The sequence below is a fragment of the Siphateles boraxobius genome, unplaced genomic scaffold (assembly GCF_051911475.1).
Source record: "Siphateles boraxobius isolate OS27281-9 unplaced genomic scaffold, OSU_SipBor_1 8, whole genome shotgun sequence".
NCBI classification, from domain to species: Eukaryota; Metazoa; Chordata; class Actinopteri; order Cypriniformes; family Leuciscidae; genus Siphateles; species Siphateles boraxobius.
In genome coordinates, this window is record NW_027509208.1 from 40,053,240 (window position 1) to 40,072,667 (window position 19,428).

Sequence of the window (19,428 nt, forward strand, 5' to 3'; positions counted from 1 at the left end):
GCATTGTTGTCTTCTTGGCGCTGGCTAGGCAGAACTGCGGATCGTACCACACAAGTCTTGTACATGACCATTCATCACATAGTTATAGGCATCTAAAGATTTATATGACCCCAGTATGTCTTTACGCTCGGTTTCTCTATCGGATAGGTGTAGGATTGAGCCTAGCGTTAACGTTGTCAGATCGTCCATCCATTGACTGAGCGTGTACGGGTCAGCCAATCTGGTTCCGTCTGTTAAAATTAACTTTTGCAAATAACAATCGCGGTAATGGACAGTGAGTCCTTGCAACCTTGCACATTAAGATAAAATCGGATTTTCTCCAGTCATTGTTAAAAAACAAGCTAACAAAACTTGCAAACTAACGTTAGGGAAGCGGCCAGAGGGATCGTTCTGCAACCACCTAAGCTCCGCCCACAGAAAAACGTGACCATTAAATACGTCATCACCATAGGTCATCACAGTCTGTGAAAATGGCGGCGCGTTCGCGATTAACGAACTACATTTCCCAAGTCTCTCCGAGGCGTGCGGCGTGACGTCACCACGGCTGCTGTCAGTCAGACAAAGACAGTCAGTCAGTCAGGGCGAGTCTTCCTCACAACATCACATAAAATATCACCTTCATCACCTGACAGAGCGCATTAAATGATCTGCTGCGCTGAGATATTGTGTATTTTCCTCATTCCAGGTAAGAAATGGGATTTTATGCCTGAGGACAGTCAGTTTTGTGCTGGCTCGTGCTAAGCTAACTAGCCGCCTGGATAATTTAGTTCGTTTTGTTTATCTTGTTAACAAAGCGCTTCGTGGTTTAATTTTCATCGGCATATGCATGTCGTTTAAATCGAGATAGGCTTGTTTATCTGTCTAGATAGTTTATAAAGTAATATATTCGCCAATTATTTAGTTATTTTGCCAGTTTTCTCAGTGTGAAAGTGCTGAACTCATGTATTTATGTATGCATCTTCTTCATATGTAACGTTACTATTGAATATTCACAAACAATCATGCGAATACCCCATTGAGATTTATATATTTACATGTGCTGTTATTTAAAACCCTTTTAGTGCATCTTTGCAGAGGCCAGGACACAAATGAGTCATGCAAAACTTGTTTATATAGGTTGAAATACCCGATTTGAGTTACTTATAGGCGCTTGTTTAATAATATGTATTTCGTGTGCACGTTGGCTGTATTTTTCTAATGCTGGATAAGCAGTTATTTTTCATGCATAGAGATGAAGGGCGTAGATCTGTGCATTTATCACGATCATATGACATGCATTTAGAAAATGTTCATATTTTAAACACCGTCTCGTCTTTCTAATGCAATGCACAGATGGAAATGAATTTAAATGAACGTGATTTGTCAATAATCCTCATTGATCATGAGTTTGCTGCATGGAGTTGTTCTGATCTGCATTCATAACTTGATCTTCCAGAGACTGTTTGAGGAGCATATAGAGATGCATGGAAAAAAATCTTTCCTCTAGGGATACATCCTTTTGCATGCTACAATTTATAAAAACTCCTGGTTTTAAACTCTGGAGGTCATTTGCAACACCTAAACGAATAAGCAAGCAAGCAGCTAAAATTAATTTGTCCCCTTTGTCAGTGTATATTAACTTGTGATGTTTTAGATATCGCAGGGTTTAAAGGTTAGATTTAGACGTTTAAGTCTGTAAACCATGTAAAACCTGTTTATGTCTGTAAAACCATAACTCTGAAACTGGTTGCTGAAATGAATAATTATTTACACACAGTGTACTATAACATGTACTACTATTACTTGTTAGATTTTGGAACCGACAAATGGAGAACATGGCTCTTGTTGATCCGTTTTTAGAGTGCAAAAATCCACACTTTTTGCACCCTGCAGAATTGTGTTGCATGTCCACATCTACATGAGTTATTAAATGAAAAGAAGAAGGGCACATGGATTCTCATGTGGGTTATTATTTAAAGCTTTCAGTGAACTCCTTTGACTTGCCTCAATGCAGTCAGATGAGCTGATGCACGTGTGCATGTGGTGCAGGTCTACAGAGCCCTGCAGTGAACGCCTGCAGCGTTTAATGCTCCAGTGCAGGGTTTACAAGCGCCACACGAGCACTAATGCAGCAGGGCGTATGGGTGAAAGCCCCTGTCAGAGAAGGATCGCATGCATGACACACTATAAGGGCTTTTTCATTCTGTATCGCTTTCAATTTCGGTCTCAGTCAAAGCCTCACAGCGATGTATTTTTAGAAACTGTGGCTGCCACGTTCCTATCTCAGACTTTTATAAGGATCATCTGAGATCTAAGTGGAAGCAATTATGCAGTACAAGAGCTCACTGAGCCTTTTTTTAGTGGCAAGTGCTTTGGCTCCAGCTGTGCAAGGTTAACGGTTAACCTGTGCAAATATAGTAGGTCTGGAATAATGCCACATCGGTGAGGAATTTCACAGCAAACCAGCAGCGCAACTGGAATGGTTAAGTTATAGGAGTTACTAAGTTGCCACAAGGGCTCTGGGTCACCAGTTTGTTATTAACCGTTCCATCCATTTTTCCGGGAACTGTAGCATGAAGATAAATAGTCACGTATCACTATTATTATTGCTCATGTTACCTAGCAGATGATAAAATAGCAAAAAAATCATTTTATGTTCAGCATAAGTGAGAGCATGGTTAAAATCTAACCTATAACCTGGTTGGCCAGTCATCTATTAACTGTAACCTGGTTGGCTAGTCATCTATTACCGCCTGGTATTAATAGACCCATGCATAACTATTAGCTTAATATAAAACCATGTGCTCTAGATTAGGAGGTTAAACAAAATGCTCCATATTTGCATTCTGCGCTTTAATCTGGAGTTACATAAACTCCATACTCATCTGTCATTGGGTGGTATGGTTTCCTTGACAACAGCGACAGTAATTGCTCGTGCTTGCTGATGAAAGCCGTCTTGGATAAACAGAATTTTAAGTAGGTCAGATGAATCCTGCTTTTATCATCATAACTCGACTGCCATAAGATGGCGGAACGCTTGAAATTATAATTAATTTGTCTTAAGATCTAAGTGAATTGTTGGCTTGTTCAGAATAGCGTATTTCGTACTATTCTAGAAAGAAAATATGCAGTGGGAAGTCTATGGTTCACAGTAAGCAAACGAAACACTTGATAACTTGCAATGCATTCGACCTTCTGTTTGTAACGTGACACAGGGTTCAGAGTAAAACAAGTGACTTTTAAACTGTTAACTCAGCTGTTACCTAGTTCATTAAGTTCAATTCAGTAATTGAGTGAGTCATTGGATTGATTCACACCATTTAAAGCGTAACTAATGCTTTTAAGAGTAATTTGTGAATCCGTTTTATTAAAGAGATCCATTGCCTAAAAGTCATTTCTTTAAGTGTACAAAGGTTCAGCAAAGATGCTTAGTCGCGGTAAAGGAAACACTGATTTAAACGCCAAAGATTAAATTAAATGAGTCCTCACGATGATGGTAGTTAGATTTTAAAATAGTTTTTATACTTAAGTTATGAATTCTATATAGCCCAATAATAACATTGTTTCTTCTTTAGGTTTATTTTCAACATCATACATTATTTTTTAACTTCAAGACTCATTGTTTGTTCTGAGTTCTAAAAGTTAGGTTTTGTTTTACTAGTAGTTGACCAATATGAGTTATTTCATGGCAGTTTCAAACATGAAGAAAGATGTACACAAAGCTTGGATGCCACTCACTTAATCATGCATTTGCATGTTGCATTTGAATGTGATGAGTGTTGCATATTAATGTTTGAAATCTTTGTTGTTGCATACTGTTGTACTTTGCTTTTTTAGTGCACCATATCATATTTTTTTGGTTTGTTTCCGGTTGACCAATATGGATTTTAAATGGCAAATGTATTTTCAATAATAATGCATACATATTTCCTATTTATTACTGTTTATGGAGTGAAAATAATTATTATAAAGATAAAATAATTAACGCATTTAATGCACCGACCCAGACCTACGTAGTTCATGTTCCATTTCATAAAGTTGATTGACGAACATGAAGCAGGACAACAACTCACCGTGTGACGGAGCCTATAGAAAGCTGTTATAATGACCCTAAAATTCAAGATATCAGGGCAAAAATGCCCCTGTATTAGTTTTTGTCTCTTTGTATTTATATCATGATATATTAAATATCACACGAGTAATGATGAGTGCAATATCACACAAGTGCTGTTTTTTGTCCCGAATAGCACGAGTGCAAATGTGACATCGATTTTAAGCACAATTTTGTCCGCTTTTGCTCAATTTACCAATGAAAATATTACCTTTAAAAGTCAGAGCTGGACTGTTGTTCATCATGTTAATAAAAAAACCCATTAAAGGTATAGTTCACCCCAATTTAAATTGTCATTTTCTCACCCACATGGCCAGTGTAGCATAAAAGTTCATGTGTAATAAATTCTATGTTGAAGCAAATAAAATCCTTTTTTTTTTAAAGCTACTTATTGTAATGTCTATTTGAGGCTTTTCTCATTTAACACAATAATGACTTTAAATAATATTTTGGGGGTTATTTCTGAGCCAAATTTGCCGCTATTAATTCCGGTAATTAATAGCCACATCGTGTAATAAATTAGATTAGCTTGACAGCCTTAGTATTTATTTTATTATTATTTTAATACATTTGTGGCCATTTTAGTTGCGGTCCGGAGTCCTGAGATGAATGAACCAGTAGCAACATCAGATCCTTTGTTTTTCATTTCTTGACTCATTGTTTGTTTAGAATGGTTAATGGGTTTGTACTGAATGGCCAATATAGTTTTTTAAAATGGCAATTTAATAAATGAAAATAGATTAACTTAGAAGCTAACTGGATGGCACTCACTTAATCATGGTAATGTGTCAATATTGTTGCATAATAATATTCAAAAAACATTTGTTGGACCTTTTTTTTAACAATAGGGAGCATGCAGTATGTACTACTACACAGCATACAGTTCACAGACTCACAATTCTGAAAGTAGCTTCTGTTTGTTTCTTCTCCTATAATGTCCATTGATGCACATGTGATTGATGGGCTACAAATCAGCAATAACGTTTGTTTTTGTGTCCCATCAGAATGTCTCACTACACAGATGAGCCACGCTTCACCATCGAACAGATCGACCTGCTCCAGAGACTGCGGCGTACAGGTATGACCAAACCTGAGATCGTGCACGCCCTGGACACCCTGGAGCGACTCGACCGCGAGCACGGGGACAAATTCGGCCGGCGCGGCCCGTCGGACTCCAACGCCACCACCTCCAGCACTACACCCACCTCAAATAACACTGGCAGCGCCACTTTGGCAACTTCCTCCACCACTTCCACAGCGACGCAGACGCAGTTCCACGGTAACTTATCGCCATCGCCCAACAACAGTTATGCTACATCTCCGCCCGCGGTTTTACCATCGCCGGTGTCTCTGGTCGCCATGGTCCAGAACGGGCGGGACGGTTTGGCGTCCACACCCAATGGGAAACTATCACCGAACCGTTGCCCGGTAAACAGTGCGGCGGCAATGAGGTCGTACGGGATGGAGGGGTCAGAGGAGGACCTGGATATAGACGACAAGGTGGAGGAGCTCATGAGGTCAGTGCGGGTCAGGGTTATTATAGAAAAAATTAACAACATTTTCATACTTGAAATAAAATGAATGTTAACTGAACTAAAATAAAATATAAAAAAAAAAACTTAAACCTGTTTTATGTTAGCTAATTGTCAAAGCAATATTTTCATTTAGTCTAACTCCATTTACTAAAATAACTGAAAAACTTTAATAAAAACTTAGACTATATTGTTTTCTTTTATTCATATAAAAAAAGTATAAAATATTAATTGTAGCTTTAATAATACAGGGGAATACACAGTATGTACTAAAAAGTATGTTTGACCTAAATGGATTTTGAATAATTTTACATAAATATTTGTATAAACTTGCAGATAATAATAAAAATAATTTTATGTATTTATTATTTATTTTTAAATACATTTGCAACCATTTTAGTTTAGAAGCCCTGAGATAAAAACAAAAAAAAACGTATTTTATTTATCTATTTGTCTCAGCAAGTCTTCTGGTTTGTATTTCCTCAACATGAAGGTATGATCTTTCGGATTTATGAATGAACCGCTTATTTTAAAATCTCCCGGTCTGATGTTTGTCATAATATCCGCTTCAAACATTACAATGATCATAAAACTTTACTTAACTTGACAATAAGTAGATCCAGCTAATTGCTCTTCGACAGCGTTTGCCATAGAAATACAGAGCAACCGCAAAAACAGAAGTTCGAACACAGTTTACGCATTTGATTCTCTGCCGCATAAGGTCCATACTGTAAACTGAGAATCTATAATAGTATCTCAGTGATACTAAAATAATATCTCTGGTGTGGGTCAAAACCAATTCAAACTCACTCTGAACCTGACCTGAATTTAACACTATCAAATAGTGATTGTGTTTACCAGGTGTAAACAGTCATTTTGCTCTGAGACATCCTGCGATGAGTTTTTATAATCTTCACATACGTCATGTTTGCGTCCTGTGATGTGTGCAGGCGGGACAGCACCCTGGTGAAGGAGGAAATCAAAGCCTTTCTGGGCAACAGACGCATCTCTCAGGCTGTGGTGGCTCAGGTCACAGGTCAGTCCGTCATCACACTATTACCCCAATTTGTAAAAACATGCAACAATTACAGTGATGCACATACAATGTAAATCTAATGGGGCTAGACATTAAAATAATTAGAATAAACATTAAAATGCACAAAATTTCAAAAGAACAGCCACCAGCCAAAAACATTGGGATGGAACTATTTCAAGGCTCGGCAATAAGGACTTAAGGTCATTATTTGCGGACATTTTCAAGTCTTGCTAGTTTCAACATTCAAGCAATTTTAAGCATTCAAGCACAAGAAGATGTGAAAGAGAACTCAATTGTTATAGATGATTTTCCGTGCACACATCTGAAGCGTACGCAGAAAGTCGCCTCATTACTTTTGCATTACAAGTTTTAAGAAATGTTTTTTGAAACATGCACTCATTTGCATAAAAAGCCAAAACAGAAATCTGAACATTGTACAAAAAAAAGGATCAGAAGGGGATTTTGGATATCTCTTTTAATAAAAAACAAACAAAAAAACGGTCATACTCATCAAAATGTTAGATGCTGTATATCAGGCAAATGATATATAAAGAAATCCCTATGTAAAAACATTCAGAATAGACACGCAAAATTCTACAGATTCAATCTAAGATGAAATCTACAGACGCAAATAGATAGTGTAATAAAATAAACACTTAAAAGTGTATTTTGGATGTTTCTTTCCACTAGTCTAAAAGAAGATGAAGCACAGTAATAGCCTAAAATCTAACAATTGACCCGTGCCTGGTATTAGTTTTAATTTATATTTAAATTATGCTGTGAAGTATTGAAAAAAAAAACAATACTTTGGTAGAAAAAAAACCTTAGCATACTATCCAGAAGTTGATTTGCCAAGAACATTAGTTCCACTAGAAAAGGGTTTAGACTTCAAAGCTCAAAAAACTGATAGTTGCGGTCCGTGATTCTGATTGGTTGAGCCGCGTTTGAAGCTATTGTAAATTCCTCTACAAACATACACCTGTGACCTCATTACATCAGTATTACTGTGCCACTGCGTAAATAAATATTTTTAAGGACTAGCTGTTTTATAAAAGCAATAAGCCCTGTGAAGCCGTGGTTTACAGTGAACTTAGTAGAACCGTTGTTTGGCACAATGTGGAGTGGAGATTGGGGCTTATTGCTTTATTTTGCAATTGTTCAAGCAAAGTCAAAATGATTGTCTGTGGTAATTGACAGCATGTCACAGATGATGTTTTGAAACTGGGTGTCGTAAAAGAGGTGTGATGTGACAAGAGATAAATCTCTTCAAATTCAATCTGAGTTTTTGTTCCCGAAGAACCACAGCTGCAACAAATGTCTAGATCGTTCCACATAGCTTCATATTAAACACGAGGTCCTGATTAAATAAGATTTTGTGGCTTCATAGCATTTTGCTTTTAGTGAGGACAGAATAATAATTTGCAATACATTTAATCATAATTACTAAACAGAAATAGAATTATGTGTGAGATGACCTGTCGTTTTGTCATTATTCTGACCATTCTTTCATCGACCAGTGCATTAATTAATTGATTTGTGATCTCTTTCTATGTCAGGCATCAGTCAGAGCAGAATCTCTCACTGGCTCCTTCAGCAGGGCTCAGATCTCAGCGAACAGAAGAAACGAGCTTTCTACCGCTGGTACCAGCTTGAGAAGACCACGCCAGGTTAACAAACTTCACTCGCTTTGAATTTACTGTAGGTTGGTAGATCCACAAAGATAAGGTTGAATCCAAGTACCGGCTGAATTGTTTATGTACACTAAAAGTTTGAGATAATGTTTTTTTTTTTTTGCAAGAAATTAATACTTTTATTCAGCAAGGATGCATTAAATTGATCAAAAGTGGCAGCAAATACATTTATAATGCTACAAAAGATATCAATTTTCAATAAATGCTGTTCTTTTGAACTTTCTGTTTATCAAAGAATGATGAAAAAAAGCATAACAGCACAACTGTTTTCAACATTGATAATAATCAGAAATGTTTCTTTATCAAATCATAATATTAGAATGATTTCTGAAGGATCATGTGACACTGAAGACTGGAGTAATGATGCTGAAAAAAATTCAGCTTTGATCACAGGAAGTTTTAAAATAGATTCAAATAGACAATATCGCTGTATTTACTGTATTTTTGATCAAATAAATGCAGCTTTGGCGAGCAGAAGAGACTTCTTTCAAAAACATAAAAAAAATAAACTTACATATATATTTATCAGCGTATATATTTTCAGGTGCCACACTAAATATGCGCCCCACCCCTGTATCTCTGGATGAGATGGAGTGGCGTCAGACTCCGCCCCCCATAAGCTCCACCCCCGGAAGCTTTCGTCTGCGCCGAGGCAGTCGATTCACCTGGAGGAAGGAATGTCTTGCTGTGATGGAGAGGTGAGAGAGAGAAATATGTCTGAAAAACTGTCAATGTTAGGTCTTGATAACATTTCAAATTAGGAATAAAATCTGACAACAACAGTATAATAATATTCCCTTTCAACTCAAATCATGCCAACAAACAGGCTGTTCTAGCAAACTGTAGGCTGTTTATAGTTTAGAAACGGAAGCTATCCGTTTGAAATAATCTGTTTTGTTCTCTCCTCAGTTATTTCAGCGATAATCAATATCCAGATGAAGCCAAACGAGAGGAGATCGCCAACGCCTGCAATGCTGTTATTCAGAAACCAGGTAGAAATGTTGATGTGTCTGAATCTGCACAACTGTGTTAGTTCATTTGTAGTGCAACAGATAAATGTCACAGTTGCATTTTTATTCTCGCAATCATCTCTGACCTTTCAATTTTGTATTTCCTGCCTAGGAAAGAAGTTGTCTGATTTGGAAAGAGTAACGTCTTTAAAAGTCTACAACTGGTTTGCCAATCGACGCAAAGAGATCAAGAGGAGAGCCAATATTGGTAATGTGTTTTAGTTAACTTATATTAGTTTTAGCGTAATTGAGATGCTGTTATAGTTTTTATTCATATTTTTAATCTGTATTTTTTCCTTTTAATTTTACAGTTTTAATAATAATAAATGAAAAAGTAATTGAAAAATTTTGTAGTGTTTTTGTCGTCATCTTTTTTTTTTAAATGTCGATATAGTTTTTCATTTTATTTTATTTTTATGAAAATGAGAAATGTTTCTTTGCCAAGTAGAAATAATAAATGCAACAAAAAAAATGCGTTTTAAAAAAATGATTTTTTTATTTTAGTTAGTGTTTATTTTATTCCAAGTAATGGATTTTTTAAAATGTTTTTGCTAACTATAATAACCCTGATTTATGTGTAGTAAAATACATTTGAAATGATTTTAACGAAGTCTTAACGAAGAAACTTGGTCAGGGGTTTACTGGTTTCGTTTGCTGATATTCGTTTGTTGAGGTCACTTAGTGGTTTTTAAAGAGTTTCAGATGTTTCATGACAGGGTCTTTTTTCCAAGAAGCCACAATTCTGGAAAGCCACGGGATAGATGTGCAGAGTCCTGGAGGACACTCCAACAGTGACGACATCGACGCTAACGACTACAACGAACAGGTGAGAGAATCAAACGACTCGGATTCATCATCTAACACAATTGCTTGAGCTGATCTTCATTCAGATTTCATTACAGGGTTGTGATGTTACCTATTTTGAAAAGAGAAGCTTGAACAAACCTTTTGGTTACTACCGTCTGGAGCCCACCTCACCAACACAGGTATCACATGAAAAACATCACACACACTTTATACGTGCAAATAATCAAAGCTTAAGATGGAGTTACACGAAAACTTAAAGAAAGGTTTAAAATGTGCAGAAGCAAAAACCAGCCTGTTGAATTCTAAGAGTCAGAGAGTGCGAGTAAAAAATGGCCACCAATTAAATAAATAATAAAGGTGGGTAAATCGTCTTTGAAATATGCTGTTTGGAAGTTAGTCTGACCGACACAACAACAAACGGTGTAGCCAATCAGATTTAGGGGGAGTATGATTGTGGAGGAGAGAGAACGAGCAAGAGGGAGATTTAAACTGAAGAAAGACTGCAGAAATAGAGAGGAGACTCAATACAAAAGAGAAAGAAATCACTGGAAAATAAAGGGTTACGTCTGGGCAAGAGCTTTAGGACTCGCATTAATATTAGAAACGATGTCCAGTGCTGGAGAGAGAGCAAAGCGGGAAGGCCTGAAAACAGACGTGGATGTTGCTTTGATTCGCTCCACATGTGAGTAACACTGGGTTTGAGTGTCATTGTGTGTCTGGAGCTGCTGGGCTGTTGGCAACTAACAACCAACTCTTGTTTGTAATTACTATTGTGTACTGTGAACATTCGTTCTGCACTTTATTTCAACATCTGCACTTTATTACAACATCTGCACTTTATTTTTCGTTTTTCTGTTGCGCTTCTGCTTTGATAAACAAACATCCACTCTTGGGTCGCGTGCGTAATGGAGGCCAGTTAGTGAGTCGCGCTGACAACTGCTAGTGAAGTCGTTGTTTAGCGTCATTGTCAGTGCAGTGCACTTCGCTTCGCTTGCAGGGGATCGAGGTTCGAGACTGACTCGGAGCGGGCCTATTAGGATTGAGTGTGAGTTTTAGAGGCGGAGCGATGAAGAACGGGTGTGTTTGATTGGGTTGATTTCAAACATCAACATTGGCCAACAGCACATTTCAAAAACGACTTACCCGACCTTTAACGTACAAGTACATATATGGGGCTAAAAATAAATCCATAAATCCATCCATACACCAATGAGTCAAAACATTATGACCACCTGCCTAAAGCCCCGTTCACACCGCCAGCGACACGCAGCGACATGATCCCAAGACAGAGGAGTTCGAGGACGATTTCACTGTTTTATGATTTGACTGTAACCACATTTATGGATATAATAAAATGATGCATGGAAAAGAAACTGTCGACAGTCTCAGTGAGTTTATTTCATACATTTATAGTTCGAGTGCTGTAATTTTATGATGCAAGTTTAGCACTGCTGCAGTTCATTTTACAGTTTCCCCTGCATTATGTTGACTATTAGGAACAAGAAAATTGATAATTTGTCAAATTCAAATGACATTTTAGTAATTTATGACAGTATGAGTGAGTTTAATTTGTTGATTGATCGATCGTTAATCTAGTAAATTATTTAATCCACTGAACACTATTGTGGTAATATAAAAACACTCTCCCAACAGCATATTGTTTCTTTTGAGTCTAATTCCTAGTCAAATTAAAATTATATAGTTGTATATATCACTTGTGATGGTAATTTGTATAGATACGGCCAGACGTGCAGTCTACCTATAACATTAGAGCGACAGCACTACGAACGCCCACAAGCAACTTCACAGTACAGAGCCTAGCGACATACAGCGACAAAGTCGCTGGCGGTGTGAACGGGGCTTAATATGCTGTTGGCCCTCCATGTGCTGCTAAAACAGTCCCGTTCCACCCAGGCATGGCCTCTACAAGAGCCTGAAGGTGTCCTGTGGGACTTTAGCAGCAGATCATTCAAGTCCTGTAGTTTGTGGTGGAGCCGCTGTGGATTGGACTTGTTGATCCGGCACGTCCCACAGATGCTCAACTGGATTAAGATTGTAGAATTTGGAGGCCAGAGCAACACCTTGAACTCTTCATCATGTTCCTCAAACCATTCCTCAACAATGTGTGAAGTGTGATAGTGTGCTTTATCCTGCTGAAAGAGGCCACTTCCACCAGACAACACCATTATTGATGCGGGAGTGACACACAACCTTGCCGTTTCAGAGATAATCTAAATCAGTCGCCTTGCCATAACAATCTGGCCCTTGTCAAAGTCTCTCAGAGCTTTATTCCTGTCCATTTCTCCTGCATCCCACACAGTGATTACAAGAACTGATTGTTTACTTTCCATCTAATCTATCCAGACCTTAATATGTGGCCTTGTTAGGAGATGATCAACAATATTCGCTTCACCTTGACTGCTCATATTGTTTTGGCTCATCGCTGTATAATAATAATAATATGTAAACATTTATATTCTTAGAAATAGATATCATTTTGACCAATGCAAGTGCTAATCAGTATTATATACCAATAGATTGTTAAAAAAAAAGGTTACAGTGAAATGTAGTGTTTTGCTTGTAAAGCAAAATGTGATATTTACATTTTAGCCTACTATTAAAAAAAATTCATTTAGTATTTTTGTAACCTGATATTGAACGTTTCACTGCCACAGTTGCGAATTCACATACTTGTTGTCTCTTTAAGGATGACGCCGGGAATCACGCAGACCACCAGGACCCCATCTCTCTCGCTGTGGAGATGGCAGCTGTCAATCACAGCATCCTCGCCCTGTCCCGTCCGGGAGCCGTGGCCAGTGAAATCAAAACAGAGGCACTGGATGATGACTGAGGAAGACTGCAGGACGATGAGAATCAATGTGTGGATGTCCGCAGACGTGTTCATGGGGCAACGACCAAATCAGCGCTCTGTCTCAAGCTTTTAGATTCTAATATCGCCTGCCATCAACACTCCTGCTGAACCACTAAACAAACCCAGAGTAAATGACAAGTGGAAGGTTGTTCCTTCGGCCTCCCGAACCCTTGCAGAGAAGCTGACCCAAACCTCATACCTCATATCAGTTCCAGTAACTCGTCTGATGTTTGTGTGCTTCCCTGTCTCTGTGCTCCAGTAACTCTCATCGCCTCATTCTCACGGATAAGCTCAAGGCAGATCGTTCAGGAGAGAGAGGTGAGTCGTGAGCAAACGGCAAAGCTGTACTTTCTTTCCGCTCTGGATCCATGATGAACTCTTCCATTCCCACTACAGATGCTCTCAGTTAACGGCTTTAATGTTTCTACTTTCCTTTCGTATGCCATTTCATCAAACAGCAATTGGGTGAATCTCATGAAAACGGTCAAGAACACATTTCACCACAAATGAAAGGGAGAGAAAATAAAAAATATATATTTTGCACAGAATAAACAATGAGGACAGCTAAGATGGTTTTTAGCATATTTTAAAGCAAAATTTCATTACTGTAATGCGGGGAAAAACATACTTAAATTTAAAAGCATTTACTGTATGGTATTTTTCCTACCTTTTAATTGCAGATTTAAAATAAATTTAAATAAACCACAATTTTTGGGGGAAATGTGCATAACTGACATAAAAATTCCTTTTGATTTGCAGGTGAAATTTATCTAGCATGGTTTTTTTTTGTGAGATTCACACAAATGCGTTAGAATTAACTTTCATGTGCAAAGGGGGAAAAACTGAATTATAATCATAGTGAAACTTGAAACAAATGGTTAAATAACCGCCAAAGCGCGCAAAGTTATTCTGTGGAAAAGCTTAAGTCTCCTAGACTCTAAATGAACCTGCAAAGAGACTTCAGTCGGCAGACAGCTAGCTTCCTTTATTTCAAACCGTTCAATGTCCAGCATTAGCATTCAAGCATTATTCTTATGTTTGTATTTATTTAACGTTTATGTTTTTATTTACGTGCAATTCACGCAAGTGTCAAGACCGAAGCATCTGTTCTCATTGTGTTTAGATCTAAAGATGTCAACGTGAAATATCATTCCTCTGAATTGTTGGCTCAAGGTGACAGCAGTCAGAACTCCAGTGCATAAATGACCCTGCGTCCACAAGGCTTTATTATTATTATTGTGAAATGACATCAGAATTTCAGTGTTCAAGAGAGACTGACTAATAAATGTTTCCTCTGCTGCCATGGAGATTCTGAGAGTCTGAACTCTCATCTAACATAAGCTTGGTTCCAAAATGTAGCTTAATGTATTCAGAAAAGGTTCTAAAAGAACTTTATTCACTCGCTCGGCTTCATTTATTTTATAAAAAAAAAAAACGAGCAGAACAAATCAATTGCAGAACCATTCTTGCGTAAATGATCCCAAACTTGCTGCGATGGTTTTAATGTCATTCTTACATAAACGTAGTAGCGGCTCTTGTTCGTAAATTTAGGTAGGGCAGATTCTCGGTCTTAGCACTAGTTTATGATAAACATTTTGTAAGCTTTATATTCTAATCGCGGAACACGTCAGAAACACTCTAATGCCCTTGCGATATTCAGCTTAGCTAGACGCACTAATGATGATTGAAAGACTTTATTACACATGACAAACGCATAGAATGTCGTCTTAGAATTGCCTTAATGTAGTATTTATTACCTCAGAATGTTGCAAGTTGTGTAGGAGTTCCAGTGAGGAAAACAAATGTCTATTCTCAGAACAAACACAACAGGAACTACTGTATGGAAAAGCTATTCACATGACTGTTTAAATGATTTATACTTTCATTAATCTGACATGCTACTCCACATAGAAGAACAGACATGCCAACTAGTTACTGACCCGATGCAGACACATATCTGAAGCGACTGATATCGTCTTGTTCTGGAGCAAGGTTTATGCAAGGTCACGTGAAAATAAGCGGGGCAGTTTGAAATCTGCCTCAGTGGTTCTCTGTGAGAGCTCGCTGCAGTTTCATTTTTCACCACAGATTTACATTGGAAAAACTGGGGGCGCTGTAGAGCTGGGGGGGGGTTGGGGGAGATGGACTGGCCCGCTTAGTATCAGAAATACATCCGCTACATTTTAAATTAAATATCCTGCTCACTTTACGTCTTAAAATAGTCAAGAAAATCCGAAAAATTATTTGTTGCAGAATGCTGAACACATTTACAATTTATTATTATTCAATGTATATAGAGGTCTATGTTTGGATGAATATTTTGGTGCCGCGGCTGCATCTAAACAGCAATTACGCAAGAATGATTTTGACAGAAATTCGTTCTGCTCGTATAATGAATGAGGCCCTGATTTTATGTACCCTTCCTCTATCTTCCTGTGTACAATTGTTCAATTGATATTTACGAAATGTCAATTTTTGTTGAATATTAATTCAAGATTTTTTATTTGATTGTTTTACACAGTTTTGTTTTATGTTCAGAGCAGTCTCCTGAAGCGTGTCTGATTCAGATGAAGCACCCCCTTCACTTAAGAAACTCACTATTTTAATTGCCAATTTTATTTCAATTTATTGAATTTGAACATTGTAGCGATACACAAACAAATAGTCTTTCTATTGCTGTAATGTTTAAATGACCTTTTACAGTTGTATTTATAGAACAAGAAAGAACAACTGAAAAGGATGTAAACTTCCTTGTTCATGGTTGTGTGTCATTAGAGCCTCTTGAAACTTTAGACACATGATAAAATGTGCCAAACTGCAGTATGACGTCAAGTGACGTACTACGAATGACTCGTCGTGTTGTCTCAAGTGTTTGATTCCAGAGCAACGAACGGTGTTATTCTGTGAACCCATAACGTAACCCTGCTGGTTTAAAGGGGGTGCTTTGCATTTAGTTCTTCAGAGTGCATTTTCATATGTCTATAAACGAAAAATCTATAGGCTTATAAAAGCAACTGTATAAATAAACAGAATACAGTAACTATGAATTGAAAGATTGTTTGAATCAAATAATTATATGATTTCAAAAGCATTCTGTTCTGAATCATCTGTATCTCCATTTAAGAATTTAGTGCCTTTTTTGGACAGTAGACTGTTCTGTAAGTATACTATAGTATATATATATGAACTTTTTGTACAGTTTCTTTGTTTAAAATGACTTTTTTTAAAACTTGTGTTTATTTTAGTACTTTATCTTCTGGGAAATAAAGGTATATTGATGATCAAGCATGTGATTTTATTCTTTCATGACTGTGTTTAAAGAGTATATATAAAATCTTTCATGCAGAAATTTATGAGGCGGCATGATAATAAAATAGTTTTATTACTCTCACCATTGCAATATAAAGTCCTCAACATTATTATTTGTTGTCATTACGTTGATCTGCAAAATAAATTAAATAACAATCTGATGATAAATTATTCATTCAAAAAGAAAAAAATAATAGAAAGGTAACAAACCAAAGAAAAAATACACAACTAATTCACCATAATAACACTAAAAACAATCATTTATGAATAAAACTGTGGCACTTTTAATCTCCACAGGTGAAATCCTCTCACCTCCATATATACTGTAAAATTATGAATTGAAACGCTCAGTGAATCCTTATTTTTCCAGGTATCCAACACAAGCACATACACCCTGACACTGGGTCCAGATAAACAGGGCACTTTCTTATATTAAAAAACATTTTAAAAAAAAATTACCAAAAATACTGCTTATAGAGTCTGGAAATACATCTCAAAACATGGGGGCTTTGAACCCTAGGTACTAAGTAGTGTACAGTAGATATGCATTTGTAAATCAAATTGCAGTTAAATCCGTGCAAGTATCAGTGTAGTGTTTCAGTGTCGTACCGATACTGTTGCTGCACCAGAAAAGTCCTCGGTGCACAGACATCAACAAGATGCCTTTTCCTCAGCTAACCCAAGATTTCCTGTTCTCGCCCTTGCGTACTCCAGCCTCTCCTTTGGCCATCGCTGTAAGGGCCGCCAAGTTGGGACTAGATCCCGAGAGGTTCTGCTTACGTTTCTGCCTCGACTTTTTAGCGGTACCCGTTGCTTTCGTGACCCGATCTGCTCTCACGAGAACGCCGTAACCAGGGTTGCAGTGGAAGTATTGGCGACCGCCGACCGAACCATCGTTTTTACCTAGAAATGAAGAGCATAAATATTTGGTGATGAATACGAGAGGAGAACATTTGCAAGCCGCAAGCACAAAGAAAGCAGGATAAGTCATGCCAGCACGGCTGGAAGCATCAGACCAACTGCAAAAATGAGCAATTGAAGGGAGTTAGAAGGAAAAATATTGATTAATACCTTGATATAATCACTCATTAGATTTACATTGAGGCAGCAGTGGATTCCAGAATCCAATATCAAATGAGTTGAATGACTTCTCTAAGCTCATGAGATTTGACTTTGTTATAGAAGTTACCTGTGTGATTACTGAAATGTTCTTTTCATGTATTCTTTAATGTCTGTATTAAATATCTGAGAGGTGACTGAGGGTCCGGCCCATGCCAGGAATGCAGGAACAGTGCTTGCTCATTTAGCCCAGCTTCCAGAGATGAAATATGCACTCGTTTTGTTTGAGAAAGGTTTCAACGTGTTAAAATATCTGTTCTTCTAGCTCATCATGACAACTAGAGGGGCTTTCGCACCGGAGGAACCTTTTTATAGTTCCTAGAACTATTGGCGGACGTACCTGGATTTTGCCGTGTTAGGAACGATTTTTGTTCTAGGAACTCCTATTGCAGGAACTGATTTAGCTCCTACTTCAGAGTCGGGTCTAAACCAGCACTATAGGAACTATCCGTGACGTTAGTGTACGCGGATTGGCAGAACGCATACGAAACACAGCACCCGCCATTTTAAAAAAAGCTATGTAAACACAGATTATAGCCTATATATTTACTCCAGACACGAACTCTACGAACATGGAAAACAGTGATAGAAAGCTCTATCCTCTTAACCTTTACGCTGAGGAGAAAATCCAACGCAACTTTGAGGAGACCAAGAGAAACATGATTATGTATTTCTGCTCAGCAACACTGGACATCAACCACACGGCATACGCTAATAACTTTTCATTACTGTCTACTTTCTATGTATAACAGTTCTATCTAATAACGTATTATACAGGACTGTTAGACAGATCGTAACTAATGAACATGGAGAATGTGAGCACTGTTAGCTCAGGCTCTGGCGTTCTCAGCGCCGTCAAAATGAAAGTCTCAACAACTAGCGCGGCTTACGTCACTTCACAGTTCCTACTAGCGGTGCGAATGCAACCGGGAAAACGTTCCTAGGGGATCCATGAGTTCTCGGGGAACCACCCTCGTGGCTAGTTCCTAGAACTACCCGGAGCAAAAGCCCCTTAGGTCACAACGGTCATTGGAACCAACAGTTTAGTGACCATTTCTTAGTTAAAGCATTTACTTTACTGTTCTACAGTAGTCAACATTTGAAGTGGATCAAAAAAGTTCAAAGTTGTGGTAAGACAAGACTGGGTATTGTTCTAAATTTATGTATAAATTTGATGAAAGGTTTTGATCCACTTCAAATGTTGACTACTGTATATTATTATTATTATTATTATTATTACTATTTAAGTGTCCTCACACTAAGAGGAAGAACATGTTATCTTGATGTTTTGGGAAGAGTCTCCTGTTTATACTTAGAGCCTGATCAAATCCAACCTTGAAGAACATGTGTGTGTGTTAGTATTCTTGGTTACAGGTTAAGGAAAAAGTGGCATTATTTGAGATTGACTGACTTGTTTTTTTGTTTTTTTTTTGACATGTTGGCATCTAGACAGACAGTCCTGTGACCTCGGAGGGCCACTCGTACCTAACTCCGTACAGACTATGGAGATATGCTTCAGTCTATCAGTCCATGTGTGGAAATTTACTATGTTTATCTATTTCTTAGCCATTCAGAATCATTCAACCTGAAGCAATGATGTAGCTTATACCATAGTGAAGGCTATAATTGCTGTGATTTTAGTAATGTAAAGACGGGGTGGCCTACGAACTCCTTGTGAATCTTGAAGCAGACTTCTGCCTGACTGCAACTGCAAACTATCTTCAAGAATTTATTTCGTAAAAAACTTGTCTTAAATTGACTTCAGTTTTAACTCCTGGTCTTAATTAATCATACCTGGTCCTCGGGTCTTTAACTATAAATTCCCTAACAGCATTTTAAGATGATTTTAGGCAAAATGCCTAAAATTAATAAATAAAGTCACTAGTAACAATTTAATGGTTTATCCCTTTCAACCAATTTTGTTTCTAGCCCTTACGGTTCAAAAGTTATTAGCATAAACGG

The 19,428-nt window shown here is 37.6% G+C and overlaps 2 protein-coding genes across 15 annotated transcripts in view; one reads left to right on the forward strand and one right to left on the reverse strand.

The window, feature by feature from the left end:
• Window positions 1-519: 519 nt before the first annotated feature.
• Window positions 520-16,323, forward strand: hmbox1b (homeobox containing 1 b). 6 transcript variants are annotated; one of them, XR_013199862.1, is made up of 11 exons: window positions 542-685; window positions 5,095-5,607; window positions 6,573-6,658; window positions 8,215-8,325; window positions 8,894-9,047; window positions 9,259-9,341; window positions 9,472-9,567; window positions 10,076-10,185; window positions 10,262-10,345; window positions 12,874-13,356; window positions 14,162-16,323. XR_013199862.1 is itself a non-coding variant. In XM_077219520.1 (10 exons), exons 2-10 carry the CDS (start codon window positions 5,096-5,098, stop codon window positions 13,015-13,017), a joined length of 1,362 nt encoding a protein of 453 aa, XP_077075635.1. In that variant the 5' UTR covers window positions 520-685; window position 5,095; the 3' UTR covers window positions 13,018-16,323. The 6 variants fall into 6 exon arrangements, 3 of the variants coding, with proteins under 3 accessions (XP_077075635.1, XP_077075634.1, XP_077075633.1); XR_013199863.1 differs by having other exon boundaries at window positions 10,091-10,185; XR_013199865.1 differs by having other exon boundaries at window positions 10,094-10,185.
• A 78-nt stretch (window positions 16,324-16,401) lies between these two features.
• kif13bb (kinesin family member 13Bb) overlaps window positions 16,402-19,428 on the reverse strand; it is a 46,099-nt gene continuing 43,072 nt past the window's right edge. For all 9 annotated transcript variants that reach the window (XM_077219479.1, XM_077219473.1, XM_077219472.1 and 6 more), the window contains one exon: window positions 16,402-17,250. In XM_077219479.1, the coding sequence (XP_077075594.1) occupies window positions 17,018-17,250 (233 nt within the window). In that variant the 3' untranslated portion in view covers window positions 16,402-17,017. The remainder of the gene's footprint in view (window positions 17,251-19,428) is intronic.